Source organism: Bombus impatiens, unplaced genomic scaffold (assembly GCF_000188095.3).
Source record: "Bombus impatiens unplaced genomic scaffold, BIMP_2.2 scf_0129, whole genome shotgun sequence".
Lineage (NCBI taxonomy): Eukaryota > Metazoa > Arthropoda > Insecta > Hymenoptera > Apidae > Bombus > Bombus impatiens.
In genome coordinates, this window is record NT_176548.1 from 919,762 (window position 1) to 939,252 (window position 19,491).

The 19,491-nt window shown below is 47.5% G+C and overlaps 1 protein-coding gene across 1 annotated transcript in view; it reads right to left on the minus strand.

The window, feature by feature from the left end:
* The window catches only part of LOC100744317, a 62,834-nt gene extending 43,349 nt beyond the window's left edge, over positions 1 to 19,485 (minus strand). Inside the window, exon 1 of the mRNA XM_012381240.2 lies at positions 17,512 to 19,485. Coding sequence (XP_012236663.1) covers positions 17,512 to 18,918 — 1,407 coding nt within the window. The 5' untranslated portion in view covers positions 18,919 to 19,485. The remainder of the gene's footprint in view (positions 1 to 17,511) is intronic.
* Positions 19,486 to 19,491: the final 6 nt, after the last annotated feature.

Below are 19,491 nucleotides of genomic sequence, written 5' to 3' on the forward strand. Positions count from 1 at the left end.
CGAGGCTGAAAGTTCAAGCATCCTCGGCGGGGAACAGATCGAACGAATGAATCAAGTAGCGTGCCCTTTGACATCGTTCATTTGCGCTAACCAATGAGATCATCTGGAAGTTCTCCGACGCACAGTTGCTGACCGTTAATAGGGAGAAGGTGCAACGCCTGTATGACATCATCTCGTATTCACGCCTTACAGAACGCGGTATCCAGCCGTCGACACTCCTTAGAAAGTCTTCAAGATAAATAAATGCTTGGAAATTTATTTTTCCGTGCTCCTCTGACAGCCATTACGATAAATCTATTGCAGGACCGTCATGTGTATCGGGGAATAGATCTTTCCGAGGACAATGGTCGTGTCGGACGCTGCAAATTACCAGATCGAAGAACGCCACGCGATTGCTTTCGTGTCTGCGATCATCCATAAGTATTTGCATATCAATGATAATCGTTTCGAAAATCCGATCCTTAGATAGAAACGACGTGACGGGTCGAACAGATCTAACGATCTAAGCCCTAAGTAAACGATCGAGCCGTGAGCTGATCCAGCTAATCTAGATCGCCATCGTGCCAATGGCGGCTACTGAACCGTGCAGTATTTCAATGACGCGTCAACACACGCCACGTAACGCACGGGTACAAGTGGCGATACCGAGGACCATCGACAATTCGCCTTGTCCATGTTTAATTAACTGAACGCGTTCGCATTCCGGGGCGTGGAGCTCCGAGCCATTTTGTCTCGCGCAAAGCTTTATTCAGCCAGGAAGCATTTTGTCTTTCACGTTCGTTCGAAACGGTTACAACTTCGCGCCTTGATCTTTTCAAAATGGTTCGTTAAACTATGCTCTTAGCAGCCAATGCGGTTTGCATAATATTGATACGAGGAACTAAAGGAACGTCATCGCTTGTGAGAAACATGTTTTTGTCAAGTTCGAGGGCGTACTCGAGAGAGTTTTGTCTCTGCTGTCTCTATTGCTTCTTGCGAGGTTGAATATTATTAAATCTTCTGAATTGCTTGAAAGGATCGTTTGCTACTGAACAGCACGATGTATTTCCGAGGTCACGAAGAAAAAACGTATCCCGATATACAGGTACGAGAGAGCTGAATGAACGCCAGGGAATAGCGTAGTATTTTTGTTGCTGGCTCGCATTGAGTTTCTCGTACCGGACGAAGAGACAAGTCGCGAGAGACGAGGGTCAGAGGAGAGGTGGATCCGTTCATACAAGGTGGTTTTCATTGAAAGAACTCGTTCCTCGGGCCAAATAGGGTCAGTCCATTCATCCTGTCGCGGAACGATCGGACGCGGAACACCTATTAGCGGTAACGGGAAATCATCGCGGTAAAATTCACGTTAATAACGAGATTAGAGAAGAGTCTGTGACTGCGATTTCTAACGAGTTGCGAGTTTACGATTTCATTAATGCGCTATAAAAATCAACACGCGCTCGATCGTCTTAACGAACAGACCAGCGATCGGAGCGTGTTCGTCTGACACAGAAGACACTAGGAAAGAAAGTCGGAGCAAAAATACGTCTCGCGTAATCTCGTTTGCCACTTCGCATCGCTTTGGCACTCTAAGGATCATTTCGTTAAAGCGAATACACTCATGATCTTGATCGCGATAAATTACGATTTGTTCCGCAATTGTATTTTAAGTGATGACGATCGAGCGCGTCGATGCAACCTGCCATAATAAGTCTCACGCGTACAAAACAAACTTGCAATTTTGAGAAAACGTAGTTACAATATGTAAGAGAAGTCGATGATAATATCGTCGTTACTGTTTCTGATTAACAATGTATCGTATATGCAAAGAGAGCCGGTGCGTTTTGAACGTTCCGCGTCTCCCGATTAATATTCATTTCGAGTTGACGCGGCTCACGCTCGACACAGATGCAACGTGTAGGCTGCGTTCCGAGACTGCTTCGACGAATTCGACGATCGCGAGGAGGACGCATAACTGATCGTTCGATGAGCGCGCGCTTTCGAGTCGATAGCGTGCATTTTCAAGCGGGTCAACTATTTTTATCCCACTGCTCCACGACATCATCTCTCGGCCGTTATCCATTGCACGCAGGCCAGTGCGATTCACAACGGATATTCGCCGCCTTCCCTCGCGTAATTTCGCGTATAAACCGCGGGCGCGGGACGTGGGACGTGCGAGCGGAGACGGGTGCAGCCGCGACGATGCGCCATAAGCGTCGTTAATGCATTCGAAAAACTTCCATCGTTGATCTCGATCGTCGTCGTGCCAGTGGTGTAAATTATTCATCGATCGCGTAACGGGAAGAAACTCGCACGACCGTGGTGTCCTTTTCTTCAAGGTGGTGCGGCCGTGTCCGTCAGAAAACCGGGCGAACTCGCGCGGTGCACGCGACGCGCGTATGATTTATCGAGCGAGGATCGTTACTTCGTTTCCTCCTTCGCGGCCACATAGTCTCGGAACAATTGATGAAGGAAGCAATACGACGCGCCTTAAATCAGCGGAGCCGTTAATCCTAATCGTCAGCTCGAGCACGACCATTTAGAGAAACTGTTGCAATTAGTACCAGGATCGGGTCTTTATCGAATGCTTCGCGGTTATCTATCGATTCCGCCGGGAATTAGAGTTGCCTGGCTAGCAATTTTCCGCGCCCCTCGCGCCACCGGAACGAGCAATTAGCGAGATGTAATCGCGATCTGTTCCATCGATGCCACGCTTGTATTCGATCGTTCAAGTCGCCAAAGCTCCAACTTGACCCGTGATTCCTCTTCCTTTTCGAGAATTTTTATCGGCTACCTTGTACTTGCGCCGATTAATAGAGCCGACGATCCTCGATAAGAAAATAAGGTCGGGACGCGATCGCCGAGTGGCGTGTAGCATGTGAGACTTTCGCTCCTCTGCGCAGCAACGATCTCATTGCCGTGGTGTGCTATTGTTCGGGAAAAAAGGTACAAGATCTCCCCTAGACGCGTGCAATTGTAAAACAATGCCGCGCGATGCATAACTAATACCGAGGACCCGTTATTCGCGTGAACTTCTGCTGGATTCCCCGCGGAGGAACTCGCGCTTGGTAGACCAGTTTCAAGCGGTCGTATCGGTGCGTGTACGCGGTATCTCTGGTAGATGCGCGGACAACGCGGGAACGCATTAAATAGCGGAACACGTTTGCTCCGACATGATCTTGAACGATGTTAACGTGGCAGCACGTGTGCCGGCAGCGGTACGCGGATATAGCTGCACGCACTACGATCCGAGTGATCTATCGAAATTTAATGGATAGGGCGATAGTTCGTTCTTGTTTAACCGAAACAATGCAACGATGACGTTTGTCGATCGATAGGAATGTCGATCAAACGATCCAATTGACCGGTCATACGAACGTAATTTATACGATGGCTATGAGATAAATATCGACAGACAGTGGTATAATAACACTGGCTGCCTCTCGATCTTTATCTATGACGGTAAACGCAAAATCGTTGATCCACGCACTGGCTGGACGCATTGTCGCAACACGGGGGTATCAGCGAGCAGGTGTCCAACTCCACAATTTATACCGCAGGGGCGTGAGAAGATAATTAAGATAATCGAAGCCGAAGGCGCATTGTTCCGCGATCCCGGCTCTTCGAAGCTGAGTTACACGCTGCGTTTCGTTCCACGCACCTTTCCCCACGCGTATTTTATGGCGGCCGTAATTGCCGGTTTCTTCTCGATCTCCTGACGACACTTACATGGCTATGGGCGACGATTAACGTCGTCGGACCTTCTCGACCTCTCCTCCAAATGTCACTGGCATCGGGTTGCGTCTAATTACGCACAAAGATCGCTTTGTCCCTTCGAATCGGCACTTGCTTCCTTGTGTATTTGTAAGTCGAAAAAACTCTTTTTACGACCCAACGGGCCATCGTTCGATTCTGGAAAGTCCTCGACTTTCGACGACCCGTTTCTTCCGCATTTCTTTCGTCGGTTACGAAAGAACTTGCAATTGGCGATTGATCGTGCTAGAACTGAGTCGAACTGCGTGCATTATCGGATTTGAATTTTATCGGTTTTCTCGTCAAATCGTTCGGTCACCGTCTATTTATAGATAGGTCAACGGCGATTTTAATCGAAGTCTGAATACAACCAGCGATCCTTCCAGTCTAACAGCTCAATGAGTACCGGCCTAAACCCGATCCGGCGGATAAAAGCTACTCCTTTTCAGCGGTTCGGAAATATCCCGTGACTAATCGCGCGCGCGCGAAGCCATGACGCAACAAAAGGTGGCTTCAGAACGTAAGTAGACACGAAAAATTTCTGCCCGCCAAGAAGGCGCTTTTATCAAGGATTCGCTGCCGCGCGTACCAATTGGCTCGGGCGCGGGCTTTCAATGCCTCGGAACGTTCCTCCACGACGCAGCTCCGTAAAAGCAACTTCTACGAGTTTAAGTATCTTCGGAATACATTCAACGATGCGACGTGCATAAGTTATGCACTTGCCTCGATAAGAACCGAGATTCTTCCCGGAGAACGCGATGTGCGTGACAAAATCGGAGTACGAAGATCCGAAGGTGGAGAGCGGGGATTTCCTGTGGAAGAGTAGCGGAGAATAGCGCGGTCGCTCGTGATAGGGTGCGTATAGTAGCCGAAATAGCAACAGCGGCTGAAGATAGACGACTGTCGTGGTATCTAGTTGGCAAATGTTAGTAAACTGAGTTGGAGAGCCCGTGACACAGGAGGGTCGTTGCACTTCCCCAATGGTTTAAGCTCATTCGCAGCACATCGTTTCGCGTTCCGCTATGATAATCGTCGATGCGGGAACACGGGATTATTCTCCGGTGCAATTATCGTCGTTGCGTGCACGATTATTGCACTGCGAAGGCAGAAACCTCTGACACTTTGCTGTATTTGTTTGTTTGCGAGACGCGCTTCGGAATAAAGAAGAAACGAGAGAAAGCATCCGTTTGCAGTACGTTCAAAGCGTATAGAGAAAAGAGGTTGTGCATTATCATGGTGCGAGCTACGAAGCGAATTCTCCGTTAATGCAGAGAAGAAAGGCCTAGGATAAGGATGAAGCTTAACCGCGTAATACAATGAAGCAATTAAGTTGGCCATCGGTGTTGGAACAGCGGTACGGGAACGAGGCTGTCAGCTTCTAAGGCTTCCATGGCATGCAAATCGAGGCAAAACAACGTGACACGGCAACGCGCGGGACGTCGGATCGAATTAGAGAGTCTATGGGTGAAATTGATGAAACGCTCCGCCGTCCGTTTTTGCGACAAGCACCGCCGATGCGATATTTGCCTGACGTTTATTCTCGACGTATCTCGTGATGCATCGGAGAACGGCCAGACGTTTGCCATTGCGTTACTGAAATTCCTCGTGCGTTCGCCTCGCTTGTGAATCAGTCGGAACGATGACATCAATGGGAATCAACGAATTCGCGTCATTAATATTCGTGCGAGCATACGCGCTTCGAAGAAACGAGCGCGAAAGCGGTACGAAACTGTTGCTTCGAGCGAATACCAACATTCAACGGCTGGAGGAGGGCTCACGCGGAAATGAATGTTGCATTATGTTCTCCGGTGTCGCTGCATTCGCAATAAAATCATCGAAGAAACCTGTTCGAACATCCAGCTACCTGTATCCTCGCCCTAACGCCTTCTCGAGAAACCTCGGGGATACTACACTGACATAGGATCACAAAGGAACTAATTACCGCGCAAGAGATGCTGTCCCGGTATATCGGGCACTGTTTAAAGAGGAAGCTCGACGTTCCGCGTGAAAAAGACACGTGCAACGCGAGAGAAAGAACAAACGGAATGAAACGTTATTACCACGCCTGTATCGTGTCTCGCCACTTTGAGGTCGACGCATAATAACGAACCGACGCGTCGCAGTTGCCATAATAATTCTCACAAACGCTTCACTCAGGTTATAAATTGGCCTGTGTCGTTTCCGCCTTAACGCGGACGTGACTAAATCGCCGAATATACGAGAAAGTTAGTTTTGTGGCAAAGAACTGTCCATTGCATTGATCGTTCTCGTCGATAATAATAGAGTGAAAACCTCGTTCCCAGAAGTACGTGACGTTTGAGGGAGATCGTGAGGGCATTAACGAGCGCGAATGCACGCGCGTGCGATAAATTCGACCGCGATCAGCATCCGCGGAACAAACATTCGCTAGGGATAAAGTTCGTTGACTTTTCCGGTGAAAATCTCGCCATGCCGACCAGCCACCCACTTCCTGCCAACATCGCTAGGAAGCGGCTGCATTATTTGAAACTCGCCGTTTCCTTCGCTGAGTGAAAATAAACCGGATTCCGTCGGAAATCACGCAAAGACCCGATGCCGGCTGGTTGCGACAGGAACGCGACAGGATCGCGATAGAGAATTGTCTATTCAAGGATCGTTATTAGCATAACTGTTAATTCGTTGATGACGTTGCCGCGTTACGCAACATCGTTTCTCAGCCAGTTCGTTTCTCTGGCGTCGAATAGTCGATCAACGTTTATTTGTCCTCGATTCTCTTCTTTTCGATCTACGGCTTGCCACGCGTCCGCCAAACATCGAAGATGGCTCGCAATTAACGCAGCTGGTGCGTGTCGAATGGACAAAAGGATGCACGATTGGCAATCGCATAATTTAATCATCGATCGTCACGTGCTTTCTCTCGAATTCGATGTTAATTAACTCGTTAATTAGTCTTCGCGTACATACAAATTGCGCATGCCGATTCGGTCGCGATATCCAATTAGCCACGTGCCTCGGTCTCCGACGGGGTTCGCTAGACGACTATTTATAATTGCAAACGTCCCTTAGGACTCGTGAGAGTGAAATTATCTCGACAATTTGTATTCCCATAAATTACCAAAAAAGGATTGAGAGACAACACGACACGCGTATCGTATTTTCCTAATATCTTGCCATTTTCGTTGTACAATCGATCGAACTTTCTGATCGAACGTTTCGAGACGAGAATCACGTTTCTTTATGGCTAATTTTCGCGTGTCGACTTCGTCGAGTTGTCAGTCGATCGTGCGATATTCTTATTTCTCCAGACGGTTAATCGATGCGACCGCCTGTGGATAGAGCGTAATTTGTAATGGGAACGTGAAGATGGAACTGTCTAGGTGGTTCCATGTCAAATGTCAAAGGTAAAATTCCATCGACCGACTCGGACTGCCAATCTAGCGAACACCACACACGACCGAGTATTAATTTTAGCGCGGCGTTCGCACATTGACTATTCGCGAGTCTCTCGGTTGCATATTTATGGAGGCTAGAGGCGCGTAGGAAGAACGAGATATTCGCGAGAATGGAGCACGGCTGATTGTCGCGTAACGAGCGAATTTAAATCTTTCGGGGTGCGAGGTGTATCGGGTTTCATACGCTATTCTGTAGTTGCATTTAATTGAGTGTAATAATGCTCGGAGACGGTGCGATTGTCGCATGTAGTTCCAGTTAATTTATTCGTGCGAATGATTCATCGAGTCGCCGCTTACCTTTTGATCATCGCGTTGCGATTACAAAAAAGTACGCTTATTAAAATTTCCTTTGATTCGCCAAAGAACTTTCTTCTTTCGTTTATTTCTGTCACAAGTTTCAGGTGTCGTTATTCGTGACCAAGGTAAAATTAACTGGCGAAACGACCCGTTGATTTATGGACCGAAGTTGCGAACGTTTACGATCCCCTTAGCGAATTAACGCGAATGGTTGGGACTTAAGTAGAGGTACACATGGGTGCTGCGACAGATCTCGATCGGAGATTTTTTTTCGATCCAAAACTTTTACGGATGATTCAAGTAACCAATGGTAAACGTACAAGCTACGATCACCTCGATTAACATTAGTTTTGCAACGTTTACCGTTAGCTAATATCCCTGACGCTTGTATTTTTCCTTCCCGGCGACTTTAGACGTTTATGCCGCCACGCGAGAAGTCAATCTTTCGTTACGAAACTGTTTTATTACCCGCGTTTGTACTCGCACGGGATAGCCACCGATGAATGATGCATCGGTAGGTTTTTCACGGATACCAGAATCGTTAAATCTCTGAGAAGCGACTGAATTGTCGATTGCGATTTGTGTCAGGGGACGCGCAACTAATTAGACGCTTTGACTATCGACTATGCAATTAAATAAGCCATTACATCAACGATAGATACGCGATAGCTCGTCGCTCTTCAACTGGCGCTTGTATATGAAATATAAATGAATTATTATGAATTATTTATGAGATGGGCATCGTATTTGCGACCTTTAATTGTAATCGATAAGAAAAAACGGGAATTGGCTGCCTGTCGCTAATAGATAAAATCGAGTTAGTCGCAATGCAGAATGATTACGATTGAGGATCGAGTCGGCGGTGTTTCATTAGTCGCGACGAATGATTATCTCGAGCGATCGAGTGTCCGTATAACGGACGAGTGGAAAAAATGGAGACAATCATGAGTGAAGCAGCCTTCTCTAAGCGCAATCGCATTTGTGCCCATTGACGCAAAGCTCCTCTTGAAATTATCGGATCATGCGTAGCGGCGCGAGATAAAGCCGCATCTTAAGCTTAAGTCATCGAGCCGTTGCATAAATATTGGGTGTGCGTGCCAACACATAAGTACAAGTATCGTAAAGTAGCGTCAAGGTATACGATGAGCAAACAGACGGCAGAACATCTATGTAAACATGTCGGGCCACTGGGTAAAAGAAGCACGTGTTTTCTGGAAGCCGCATTCTGGCGTACTCGGTCGCCTCGCTGGCTCTCGAACGCTCGCCGAGAAAACATAGAAAGGGTAAACTTTATACTCTTGGCGCGAGTTAACATCGGCACGTCATTGCGTCATCAATTGCACCACGATGACACGCGTGGTGATTGCCCAAATAACTCGTTCGACTTCGTACTTTGAGCCTCGGCTTTCGGTGCTTGTCGCTTCTTCATCGATTTTCTCGAAACGAGGCGAAGGGAATGGCTCACCATGGCCGATCCTCGAACGTAAAATTCGGTCCCGTTCGATTCGCCAGCGACTCTCGTAAATATCAACCGATATCAATGATCCTTGTAACAATTGATTAAAATAACAAACAACTCTTGAAGAAGTTGATCGTGCACGATTTGTTTATCAGTGGAGACGCCAATGAGAAAATTCCATGGGAATCGATGCGTGCAGGAACAACTATCGTTGTTTACGTGCATTTTAACCATTATGAAAATTGTTTTACCTCCGATTGCGATTACACGTGTATCGTTTAACATCGTTTGCATAATTTTCCTTGATTAATACTTCGAGTACATGTTTCCATCGGTAACTGCCTCGCGTTTTCTAGCAGTACTTCCTTTTGCCGATGGCGCCGCGTCCGGCTCGTTTACGCAAATCCAGCGGTAACGTTTAATTATATCCTGCAAGCGGAAATCAAACGCGTCGGATTCTTATTTATCCAGCATAATCGGAGCGTTGAAATGCTAATTCGCGCTAACGCATACCGCTTATTACAATTGATTTTTTGTCAATCTATTTCACTGTTTTTATAAAGTCAACGTTCTTGTTCGCAACATTGTGCGTTCGACGACGCGGCTGTTGCGTTCGCTCAAACGGTTATGTCTCGCAAATTACAGAAAGGTCGCTATTGCCGCGATATCTGGTAATCTCGGGCGTGCAGGTTCCCTCCGTGACGTTACGCGATTTTCCGCGATATCTGTTTGCCGCCAATCGCTCGTAGGAACGTTCACCTATCGATATCTGGCCGTTGTACGATATCATAATTATCGAATGTACGCATTTATATATCGTAATTAGCGACAGGCGCAGTTAATCAGACCGCGCAAATTGCGCGAATTACATCGAGTCGCGACCACTTCATGAGTCGCGCGATATAAATTGGCTTATATATCGCGCTGTACAGGATAATTACCGCCGAGACGATCGGTCAATCGAATAAATCACACTTACGTTGGCGGCAAAGCGGACCCCGTCTGTCTCGCTTTTCGCGTGCCCCAGATTCCTCCGTGCTATCGTAACTTCCTTCGAAAAGCTGGCCAATTTCTTAGATCATGCGTTGCTTTCCTCTTGACTCGTTTACTTCCTGAATCGATGGTAATGCGTTAAAAGGGTAAAAAACCCAGCCAACCAAGCGGACGCTATTAACGCTTGTTAAGCAGCGTTGACAATTTAGGAGCGCTAAATCTCACTGTCACTGTTCTTTGAATCGATGGCGACAGTGAAGCTATGCCGCGGTAACGAGGGCCAATGAAAATGGCCCTTCCGTCGTAAATTCGGAGGGCACCCACGTCGCGGTGTTACAGCGGCCAAGACGCCATGGTAGGTCGTCTCGGGAATGTCGCTTCATCAGAAAAATCGAAAAGTAAAATGTCTCTTTGAACGAGCGCGGTTGAATTCCACGCCGAATATCGCAAGTTACACAGTCTGCATAAAAATATCGATGTGACGTTGGTCGTCGAACGATGGGCGTAGGTAGCATCTCGAAGAATTTCGAACGGCAACCAGAACGAAACGGAGGAATGTGTGTACAGGCGAGCGAATTAGGAAGGCGAATCGAACGATTAATTTTACGGGAACAACCGAACCAGACGTTTCTCGCGGTTCTGCCTCGAGCATAAAGCTCCTTTATGGCAAACACACGAGGGGGGGCGACCACCCAAGATTATACGAGATCGTTCACGGCCAGAGAGTCAGCGCGCTGCACGCATCGCCACTTTCATTCTCCGAATTTCATGAATACACTACAGCGGCATGCGAGAGTTTTCTTCCGAGGATTAGATGAATCTAGAATACGATCGTGGAAACATGTACGCGTTGCATAAATTATACGCACGTAATATACGCACCGAAAGTTTGTCACGGGCTCGTGATTTAGCAACTTGACTGCATATTACGAAGAGACCGCGCTTAGGCCGCCATACTCTACGATCCTCACGGGATTTCGGAGTATTGTCATTCCACGGGTATTTTGTCTCGTAAACAGGCATTTTCAGAGTTAATTCTTCGACCGAGGAGCCGGTGGCTACTTCGGTGCTTCGTGAATGAAACGTGATCGCCATAGAAATTCCCGAACAGCGCAGAAACGAGCCGGTTTAACGTTCGTTTAACGTTCTTCCTCGAAAAGATTCTTAATTCCAACGGATTCTCTTAATCCGTCTGGAGAATAGGACGTCACGTGAAATCGAGCGTCATAATCTGCCCCTTGACCGAAAAACGGCTGCATGTTTTTCACGAACCCTCGATTTTCTTGGAAGGACGCGGCTTTGCAAGATCGCTGCATAAGATCTGACGGAAAATTATGCTCGAACGATACCGAGAAAGTGCAGACTACGTGGCGCCCAGGCTTGTGCGTACGGGAACCTTAATGGTTCGGCGAGCGATGATAACAGCAACCCCATTAAGGTTCCGTTAAGGTAAACAAGCGTTCTTTCTTTCTTATAACCACTTTAGATGGTCGATCCGTGACTCGAGCTAGGGCTTTTTATAATGACTTCATCCCTGTATAGGCGGAAATCTCGAAGGTGGTAACGTATTATTTAACCGATCGTGTTCCTTTCGCGTGTATCTCGTGCCAAACGAAATTACTTCGAAGCTGTTTCCACTGGAGATTTAATGGAAATCTCCGACAAGCCGATCGCCTCCAGCCTTCGTAATGGATCGATAGTGTAAACAATATTAACGTCCACGGATGGACCATCCTAATTACTATCGAGACCGGGGACTAGGAATATAAGTTACAAGACAGCCAGTGAAATTGAATTTCTACGTAGCAAGAGATTGTTAACCGATTGCGTTTAGGCTGAGCCACCTGTATGCTCGTTTTTGTATAGAATTAGATATAGGCGCGGATACTACGAGTTTGGCTCGCGAGGACAGCAGCGGCATATTCTTGGATTTTATCGGCGCATCAGCACTAGAATACGCGATGTTGGAAATACTCCAAGTGGACACGAGAATGACCTGAATTCGATAATAGTACTCGACAGCTGTATGACCCGGTCGTGGTTAATTTCAGATCGATGTTATCAGACCCCATGGAACCAACGACCGATTCATTGCAGAAGATGCGGTACACAATATCCATGGCTAATAATGTAATCGAAGTCCGTCTGACCTGGAACGCTGCCCAATTCTTCGATGATACATTCGCGGTTTGACGCACCTCGAAATTTGAATACCGCCCGCTCCTCGCGTTTACCAAATGGCATATTAATTCTGGCGAATTAATCGAGCCCCTTGGTAGAATACTGATGCGTAAATTAGTTTTGCATGACAAAAGTAGCAGAGGTTTAGTCACCTCGCATTGTATTACGAATGAGATGTTAAATAACTGGAGGCTTACGTGCACTCGATTTTGGAAACTATCCAATCCTCGATATACAAATCCTTACATATTCGGCGGTACATACAGCATCTGCTCTGAGACAATTCTCGTTGCAGACGAGCTTCCAGGAATCAATTAGCCTATGCATGTTCGAGTCGGTCGAGACGTTAGTATTCTGTAATTCAAACCGAACTTGCTGGCGAAATTCGTGAGTCACCGATTTAGCGAGGTCCGGCAGTTTCACGCAACACGCGAAACCCAGATTCCGCGATGTATTTATTTTATGACACAGCGTCATTTGACGAGGCAATATAATTTGACAACCGCTGGAAGTTGACGCATCGCATCGTTTTTAATTCCACTCTCGTCAAAAACGACGATTGCTATTTGTCATATTTTCGCGCATTTCCTCGTTTTGAACGACGATTCAAAGCCAAGCCAGCCGGTAATAAGATAGATGATACGAAAGATGCGATAAAATCGATCATTCCAGAATAGGCCCTTTGGATTCGAACCTGATATTCGCCACTCGCTTTCACGTAGACTGGACTCGCGCTATCGTGCACGATCGCGATCGATGCCATTCTGGCTGAGGAGTATTCCATAAAAATTCCTCTGAAAGCGATCTCATCTTCTTCCGCTGAATCCTCATGGATTTCCACGTTAAGTTAAACTTAAATAATATTATTAAGGCTGATCGTGAGTCAGTGGAACCTCGAGAAACTCGTGCAAAGATTGGGTCGATCGAGGTTGACCTACAATTCGTCGGAATTGGGTCCATTTTCGTTGATTCATTAAGTGGATGCATGCGGCTTCTTTCTGTGGTTAGGCAGCGATGTATATGAATCATCGTTCTTCCCAAGCAAGAATCGCACTGTATCCGTCATGGCCAGTGAAATTACATAAATAGACTCATTACTAATGTTAATCTTTGCCGCGAAAAAGTCAACTCTTTCTGTACTTCCTATACTTTCAGGCGTAGTTTTCTTTCTATTCTCTCGAGACAACTAATTTTCCTCTTGTAGTAATCAGTATATACGTATATAGATTACAGAACTTTCAGCCCGTAGATACAAATATGATAATAATCGCCTGGCAGATTAATGATTCGCGAAATCGTTTTGTGCATCATCGACGTTTGTTACACGTTGTCTTGACGCGTGGCCTCCCTTATCAGTCTGACTGACTGCGATGACTTCATTACCATTTAAAACTTACCCGAGATACATAGAGTGAGTGAGTGAGTGAGTGAGAGAGAGAGAGAGAGAGAGAGAGGCGAAATTGTTTCTTCAAGATCGAAGAACGGAATCATTTGCGCGCCGCGTTCCGAGATATCGACTTTGTTTCTTTGCAGGGTCATTCCCTTTCCCGATCGACGAACACGGTTGGTTTACGAAGGGTTGTAACTTGGGATGGTGGCACTTTCTCCTGTAAGAATTTCGCGACAGTAAGCTACGAAATTTATGCGCGGCCTAACGAGCTTCCGTGGTAACTCTTTACGGTCGACTTATGGATGTTGCCTACCTGGTCAGGTGGCAAAGTCATTTCTTAATGCACCACCATGAGGCTGCGTTTCGGCGAAGTGCCGAGGAATCTGTCTGCCAGCAAACAGCCAGCCAGCCAGTCATCTGCGGGCAGCGAAAGCGGGAAAAAAAAGAGTCGCTTTCTCGGAGTGCAATCTGCATTTTACGTAAACATCGTTTCTACGAAGTCTATCGGATGTTTACCGATACGCCGGTCATCACCAATTATACCCTTTTTAGCTTCGCAAAAATCATGAACGGCGCAACGCGAGTTACTCTCGTATCACAAATCGTACGATATATTGTATAATAAATCGCCTCGCATCGACACACGGAATGCGTTTCTCGAAACTATGACAAGTGAAAACGAACTAACTAGGAAGCAAGCGAGCTAGATCGCCGTTTCTCGCTTTATCCGCTCTCGACACCTTCGCTCGTCCAACGTTACCAAGTTTAGCGTGTACGAGCGATCTCACGCGGGTGTTGGAGCATGTTTCTTCTAACCAGTTACCAACGACCTACGGTTATCATAAAACTTTATGCACGACTATATAGCTCATAGAGAACGGTATAAATCGTCGTAGAGACGATTGTTTATAGCAAGGATGTTACAACTACCGTTAACCGTTCGAAAATTGCACAAATCAGCGTACTGTCGCGTAACGATGATTTCATTAGCCGAGAATATTTTCCTCGTCGAAAGGTAGGTCGTGTCAGGTCAAATGCCGACACGAGCATCGTGATCTGAAAATATAACAGCTGAGAAACTAACAGCTATGTATATTGAGAGTTGTGATTATAGAATCAACGATTAATTCATTATAGTCGCACGCTCGCTGATTCCTCGCGGTTTTCTTTGTTCGAGAACTGCCGTTCCTGAACTCGTTTACCCTTGACTCGTAACATAATAAAATTGCCCGCCATTTCACGTCATAGCGTCATGATTCTCAGTGAGAAACGCACGGAAAAGTTTCGATTTTTCGCACAGAGTCACGGTTATTCACGCTACGACTAATCGCTTATTCGTTCGGTTTATTTCGGTTACGGTGAAAATTTCGCATCGTGCAATAGTCTCCCTTTAATAACGCACGATCGAAGGAGAGATTCGCGGCAGAAACCACGAGAAGTAAGTGCACGTAGAATTGCTCAATTACCCGACGCAGTAATTCCACTTCGACCAGCATGTAGAAGTAAATCGCCGATGGAACGTGGCGGGTTTACCTTTGTAAATTGGCACAAAAAGACCGAACCACGCGATCGCGGCGACAGCCGACTCGATTTCTTTTTCTCCTTCGTTTTCTTTACAGCGCAAGAGATCGACTACCGTAGAATTAAGGCGTCCTCCCGCGGTGAATCAGTGGTTCGACTCGAAGCGTACTTTCGACCGGAGTCCTATTTTTCTTTTAAACGAATCCCTCTAATTGGGACTACCAACGGTTCTTCCAAATTCTTTCTCTCTTTCGCCTCTATCGTTATCTGTTTCCCAGACATACCGACGAATTCACCTCCCTACACCGTCTTTTCGATGTTATCTTTCTGCTTCGTAGATACCGCTGTCACATTTTCATTAATCGCGCGCCTATTCGAACGAATTACAAGAGCAAACGAAAAAGCTTTACACTTTGTATTAACACGTGGCGATCTCGTCGAGAATCATAGTCGAGAACTTCACGATGTATAACAGCTGTGTGTCCTCGATTAATGCATTTGGCGATCCCTGCGAAGATTTGGCCATCTAGATTCGCGGTTCCCGCGAACCAGACAGAGTAGCCTTTTTGTTCGAAGCTGGTAGCTGGTTGTTTTTCAGCTGACTGACATTCTCACTGACTTCGCTCATCTCCAAAATTTACGCTCGTTAATCAACGCTTGAACGGAATTTTAATCTTTCACGCTCGTCCCCTTCGCGGAACTATTTTCGATCAATTTTCTCCTTGTACTCTCTGTATCTCGTACTGTAGCCGACGTGCTTTTATCTGACGCATATACGATGTAACTTTCGTCAGACGTAAGGTTTTTTATTCTTCGACGATTACTTGCGAAGGATGTTAAGGAAAAATGTTGTATTCGAGCGTTCGCAAACGGCTGACCCACTTCGCGTTAGCTAACCATGGAACTATCGCTCTCGTCAAGATAACTGTCTTCAAGGATCGCAGGTTCAAGCAAAATTCATTATTATATACGGATATTCTTATCAGCGTTTCGTGGTTTTCTAGAAAATCTCGAGCTGCGAAAGATACAGAAAGAAACGAGACGATTTATTAGTGTTTGACATATCCTTTTAGCGATTTTTTGTTAGAGCGATGCCGGCGAAAGAATCCTCTCCGTTGATTAACACCCAGCGCGTGGAGCAGGTCGGTGACTCAGGTTCGACAAAAAGGGAACTGCGGTATCGTTGACCGAACTCGCGGTATCGATTTCGCACAAGACTCCGGCAATAAAGAGTGGCGCCCAGCAGCCGTGGTATCTCCGAGGTCATACCTGCGGACGCCAGGTCGAGAATTTTGACGCGGATAAAAGTGGTTTGCGGTCGGTTGCCGCCCGTACTGCCAAGGTCGATCTAATCTTGGCTCTCATAGGTCAGAGGAACTGCATTTCATCTCGGCACGTCTCTTAATAACGAGTCAGCCAGCGAGGAAAGTGCAACGAATTCAAAATAGTTCTGGGAAGCGGACTGTACGTCGGAGGATTCGAACGAAAACCACTCGAGCTCCGAGTAGTAAGGGTGGAAAGCGTCATCGATGAGAGGCCGAACCGAAATAGAGGTATCTGGCACCTATTCGAGCTGCCTCGTGAGCTTTATTGCCAAGGACGAGTCGCGAAAGGATATTTCAAGGCGAATCATCGTAATCTTCTGCACCGATGCGCTTTGTGAAAGTCGATCGACGAGTCACTGGCGTGGAACGGAGACCGTTAAACGATCTGCCATGTTTCGGTGCCTAGAGGGGAAAAGAAGAGGACGCGCCTTCCACCTTGTCTGCTTTCCTCCTTCCTTTCGATTTTCGAGACGTTTGTAAAAGAAAATAAAACCGAGCGTGACGCTCACTGGAAGCCGGTGGCGCGAACAGAGGCTGCGATCCGAGAGGCAGAGCATCGATAAGGATTCTCTCGCGTGCAACGGTGAGCGCGCGCGATCGTGCTCCGTAAAATCGAGCCACGATCTTAATCTTCGTCGACAAGGTCGATACCGAGGAACCCGAGGAGACTTTACGACTTCCAGTTCCGTCGGCATGGAAAGATCTTGCGAACTCGCTTCAGGAATTTCTCGAAGGTTGATGCAAACTGAACGCGAATCGTACCGCTTTGAATCATCGATTCGCGAATTTCACCGTTCCCCCTTCTCCGTTTGCTAAAGATTCACAGCCACGCGCGATGGTAATCAAGGTCGAGCACGAGGCAAACTTGATCCGATGATCGGGAAGTATTTTATCCCATATAATCAGATGGACGAGACAACGTTCGTAAATTTTTCTATCCGACAACAGTAATTCCCCGTCCATATAGCATTTAGTGTATCATCGATGTCGATTACTCGCTAATCCCGACACGGCTCGCTTACCGATTCGCGTTTTCTTCGTTCAATTCGACGTTCGTACTAAACGTTAGATTCTTGCGAATCCAATTGCTTTCGCGTCTATCGCAGACCAAACGAAATCATCCTCTCGTTCGTTTTTAAAACACAGAAAAGGAGAGATTTACGAAAGCTTCTCGGGACTAACCGTATTAGTAACGTCTGCCTGCATGTCCGTGTCTTCCTCGACTCCAACCTTGATGAGGTCCTCCTCCTTCTCGTTGTCCGAAGTATTCAGATACTCGTCGTAATCCTGCTCGAGACTCTTGGTCTTCGGCTGAGTATCGTCGATCTTCGAGCCGGCTTTGTTCGCTGGCTGATCGAAGCTCTTCGTCACGAGGCTGCTGGCGTTCTTCGACGATTTACGCTCGACCAACGAACTCGACAGTTTGCCGGGTAAATTCTCGTCGAACTTCCTCGGAGACCGATGACCAGAGGCGGAGTTAACGTAGGGAAGGCCGGCGATCCTTCCACGATCGCGATCCAGCGGCCTGGTGAGATTTTTCGGTTCGTGTCTGAAATTCCCGAAGCCGTCGCTCTTCGCGTATCTGTCCATCTCGATGTTTCTGTAGTCTCTCTTGACCGTGAGTCTGGGAGTCGTCGGATCATCGGACGTCAACCTTCTGATGATGTCGTCGTAAGTTTTCAGCGGCGGTTTCTTCTCGCTTCTATAGAAATCGTTGTCCAGCTCGTCTTCGTCCAGATCCTCATTCTCCATCTCCTTCGAGGCGTCGTCTTCGTCGTTCTCCGCGTCGTCGAATTCGTCCACGGGATATTCGTAATCCTCGAAGCTGTCGATCCTCCTCCTGTCGGTCTTGGAGTGGGGGGGCTTGGACTCGCTGAAGTTCGATCTCCTCCAATCGTCCAATCTCCTCGATGGTTCCGAGTCGCCGGAGTGATGTCTCTTCCTACCGTCGAGGCGCCAGTCGTGTCTAAAGATACCGACCCTGTGTTTCCTCCCGTTTTTCCACCAAGGACGATGCCCGTCGGGGCTGTTTTCATTGTACGCCCGCGGTTTCTCGTAATCGAACCCGTCTTCAGCCGAATCGTAGTCCCAGGCGCGATTCCTCGGATAATCGAGCCTGTGGTGGGTCCTCTCGGATCTCATTCTGTAGCTTCGACCGGCGTATCGAGGAGAACCTCTGCGTTTCTGTTCGTCCTCCTCGTACCAGCCGATTCCGCGATAACCGCCTCGATGATACCTAGTCGGGTAACGCGGTTCGAACATCCGGCTGTGAACGGCAATCCTCGAGGTCCGGGGATAGGATCTCTCGTAATAGGGGCGAACATCGTAATCATCGTCCTCCTCGTCCTCTTGATCCTCTCGGTCGACCAACGAACCATCCTCGTAGTCGAGTTCCTGCGACCAAGGCGATGATCGTCTGTCGGCCAGGTCATGACGATTTCTCCTCCCATTGAATGACTCGTGTCTGTGCCTGTGTCTGTGCTTGTCGTCGTTAGCAGTGTTTTCGTGGGGACGATGCCTAGCCTCGATCGCGAACAGACCGTACGCCATCAGAAGGATCACGAGTAACAGCCTCCTGTCGCGCGTCATTTCGTCTTCGGAACCGTATTCCTCGGAGCACCTTACATTATCCTAGCGACACGCGATCCTCGCGATTCTCACGATCGCGATTCCGAGCTTGGTCTGTTCGTCGCTGGAAAACCACACGGTTCGTTTGATTCAACGATGCATCGCGATCAAAGAGCAGTGGCACTTCGTCTCACTGAGATCCGCGACCGACCGGTGTCCCGATCGAGACATTAATGATCGGCCGTGTTTCGCTGGCAATGGCAGCGCGGATAGATCGCCAAAGGCGGTTATTAGTGTCCGAGCTTCGAGAATCCACGTAACGGTGATGGGATCACAGTCGAACCACGTGGTACAAATCGCGCGTGACCCGATGAAACAGGGAATATCGAAACGTCCCGTACGACGCTTGCTTTTGGCCACGTTCCAGTTCGTTCGATTCCCCAACAATGTCTTGCTAATGGAAAACCTTCTACGATTCTCGACGCAACGATCCTGCTCACGTCTCACGCCTTCTTGCTTCGAATATCGTCTCCGCGTCCATCGCGCGTTTGCTATCTTTCCTGTCACTCGTTCGCAACAATTCGATCCGGCTAC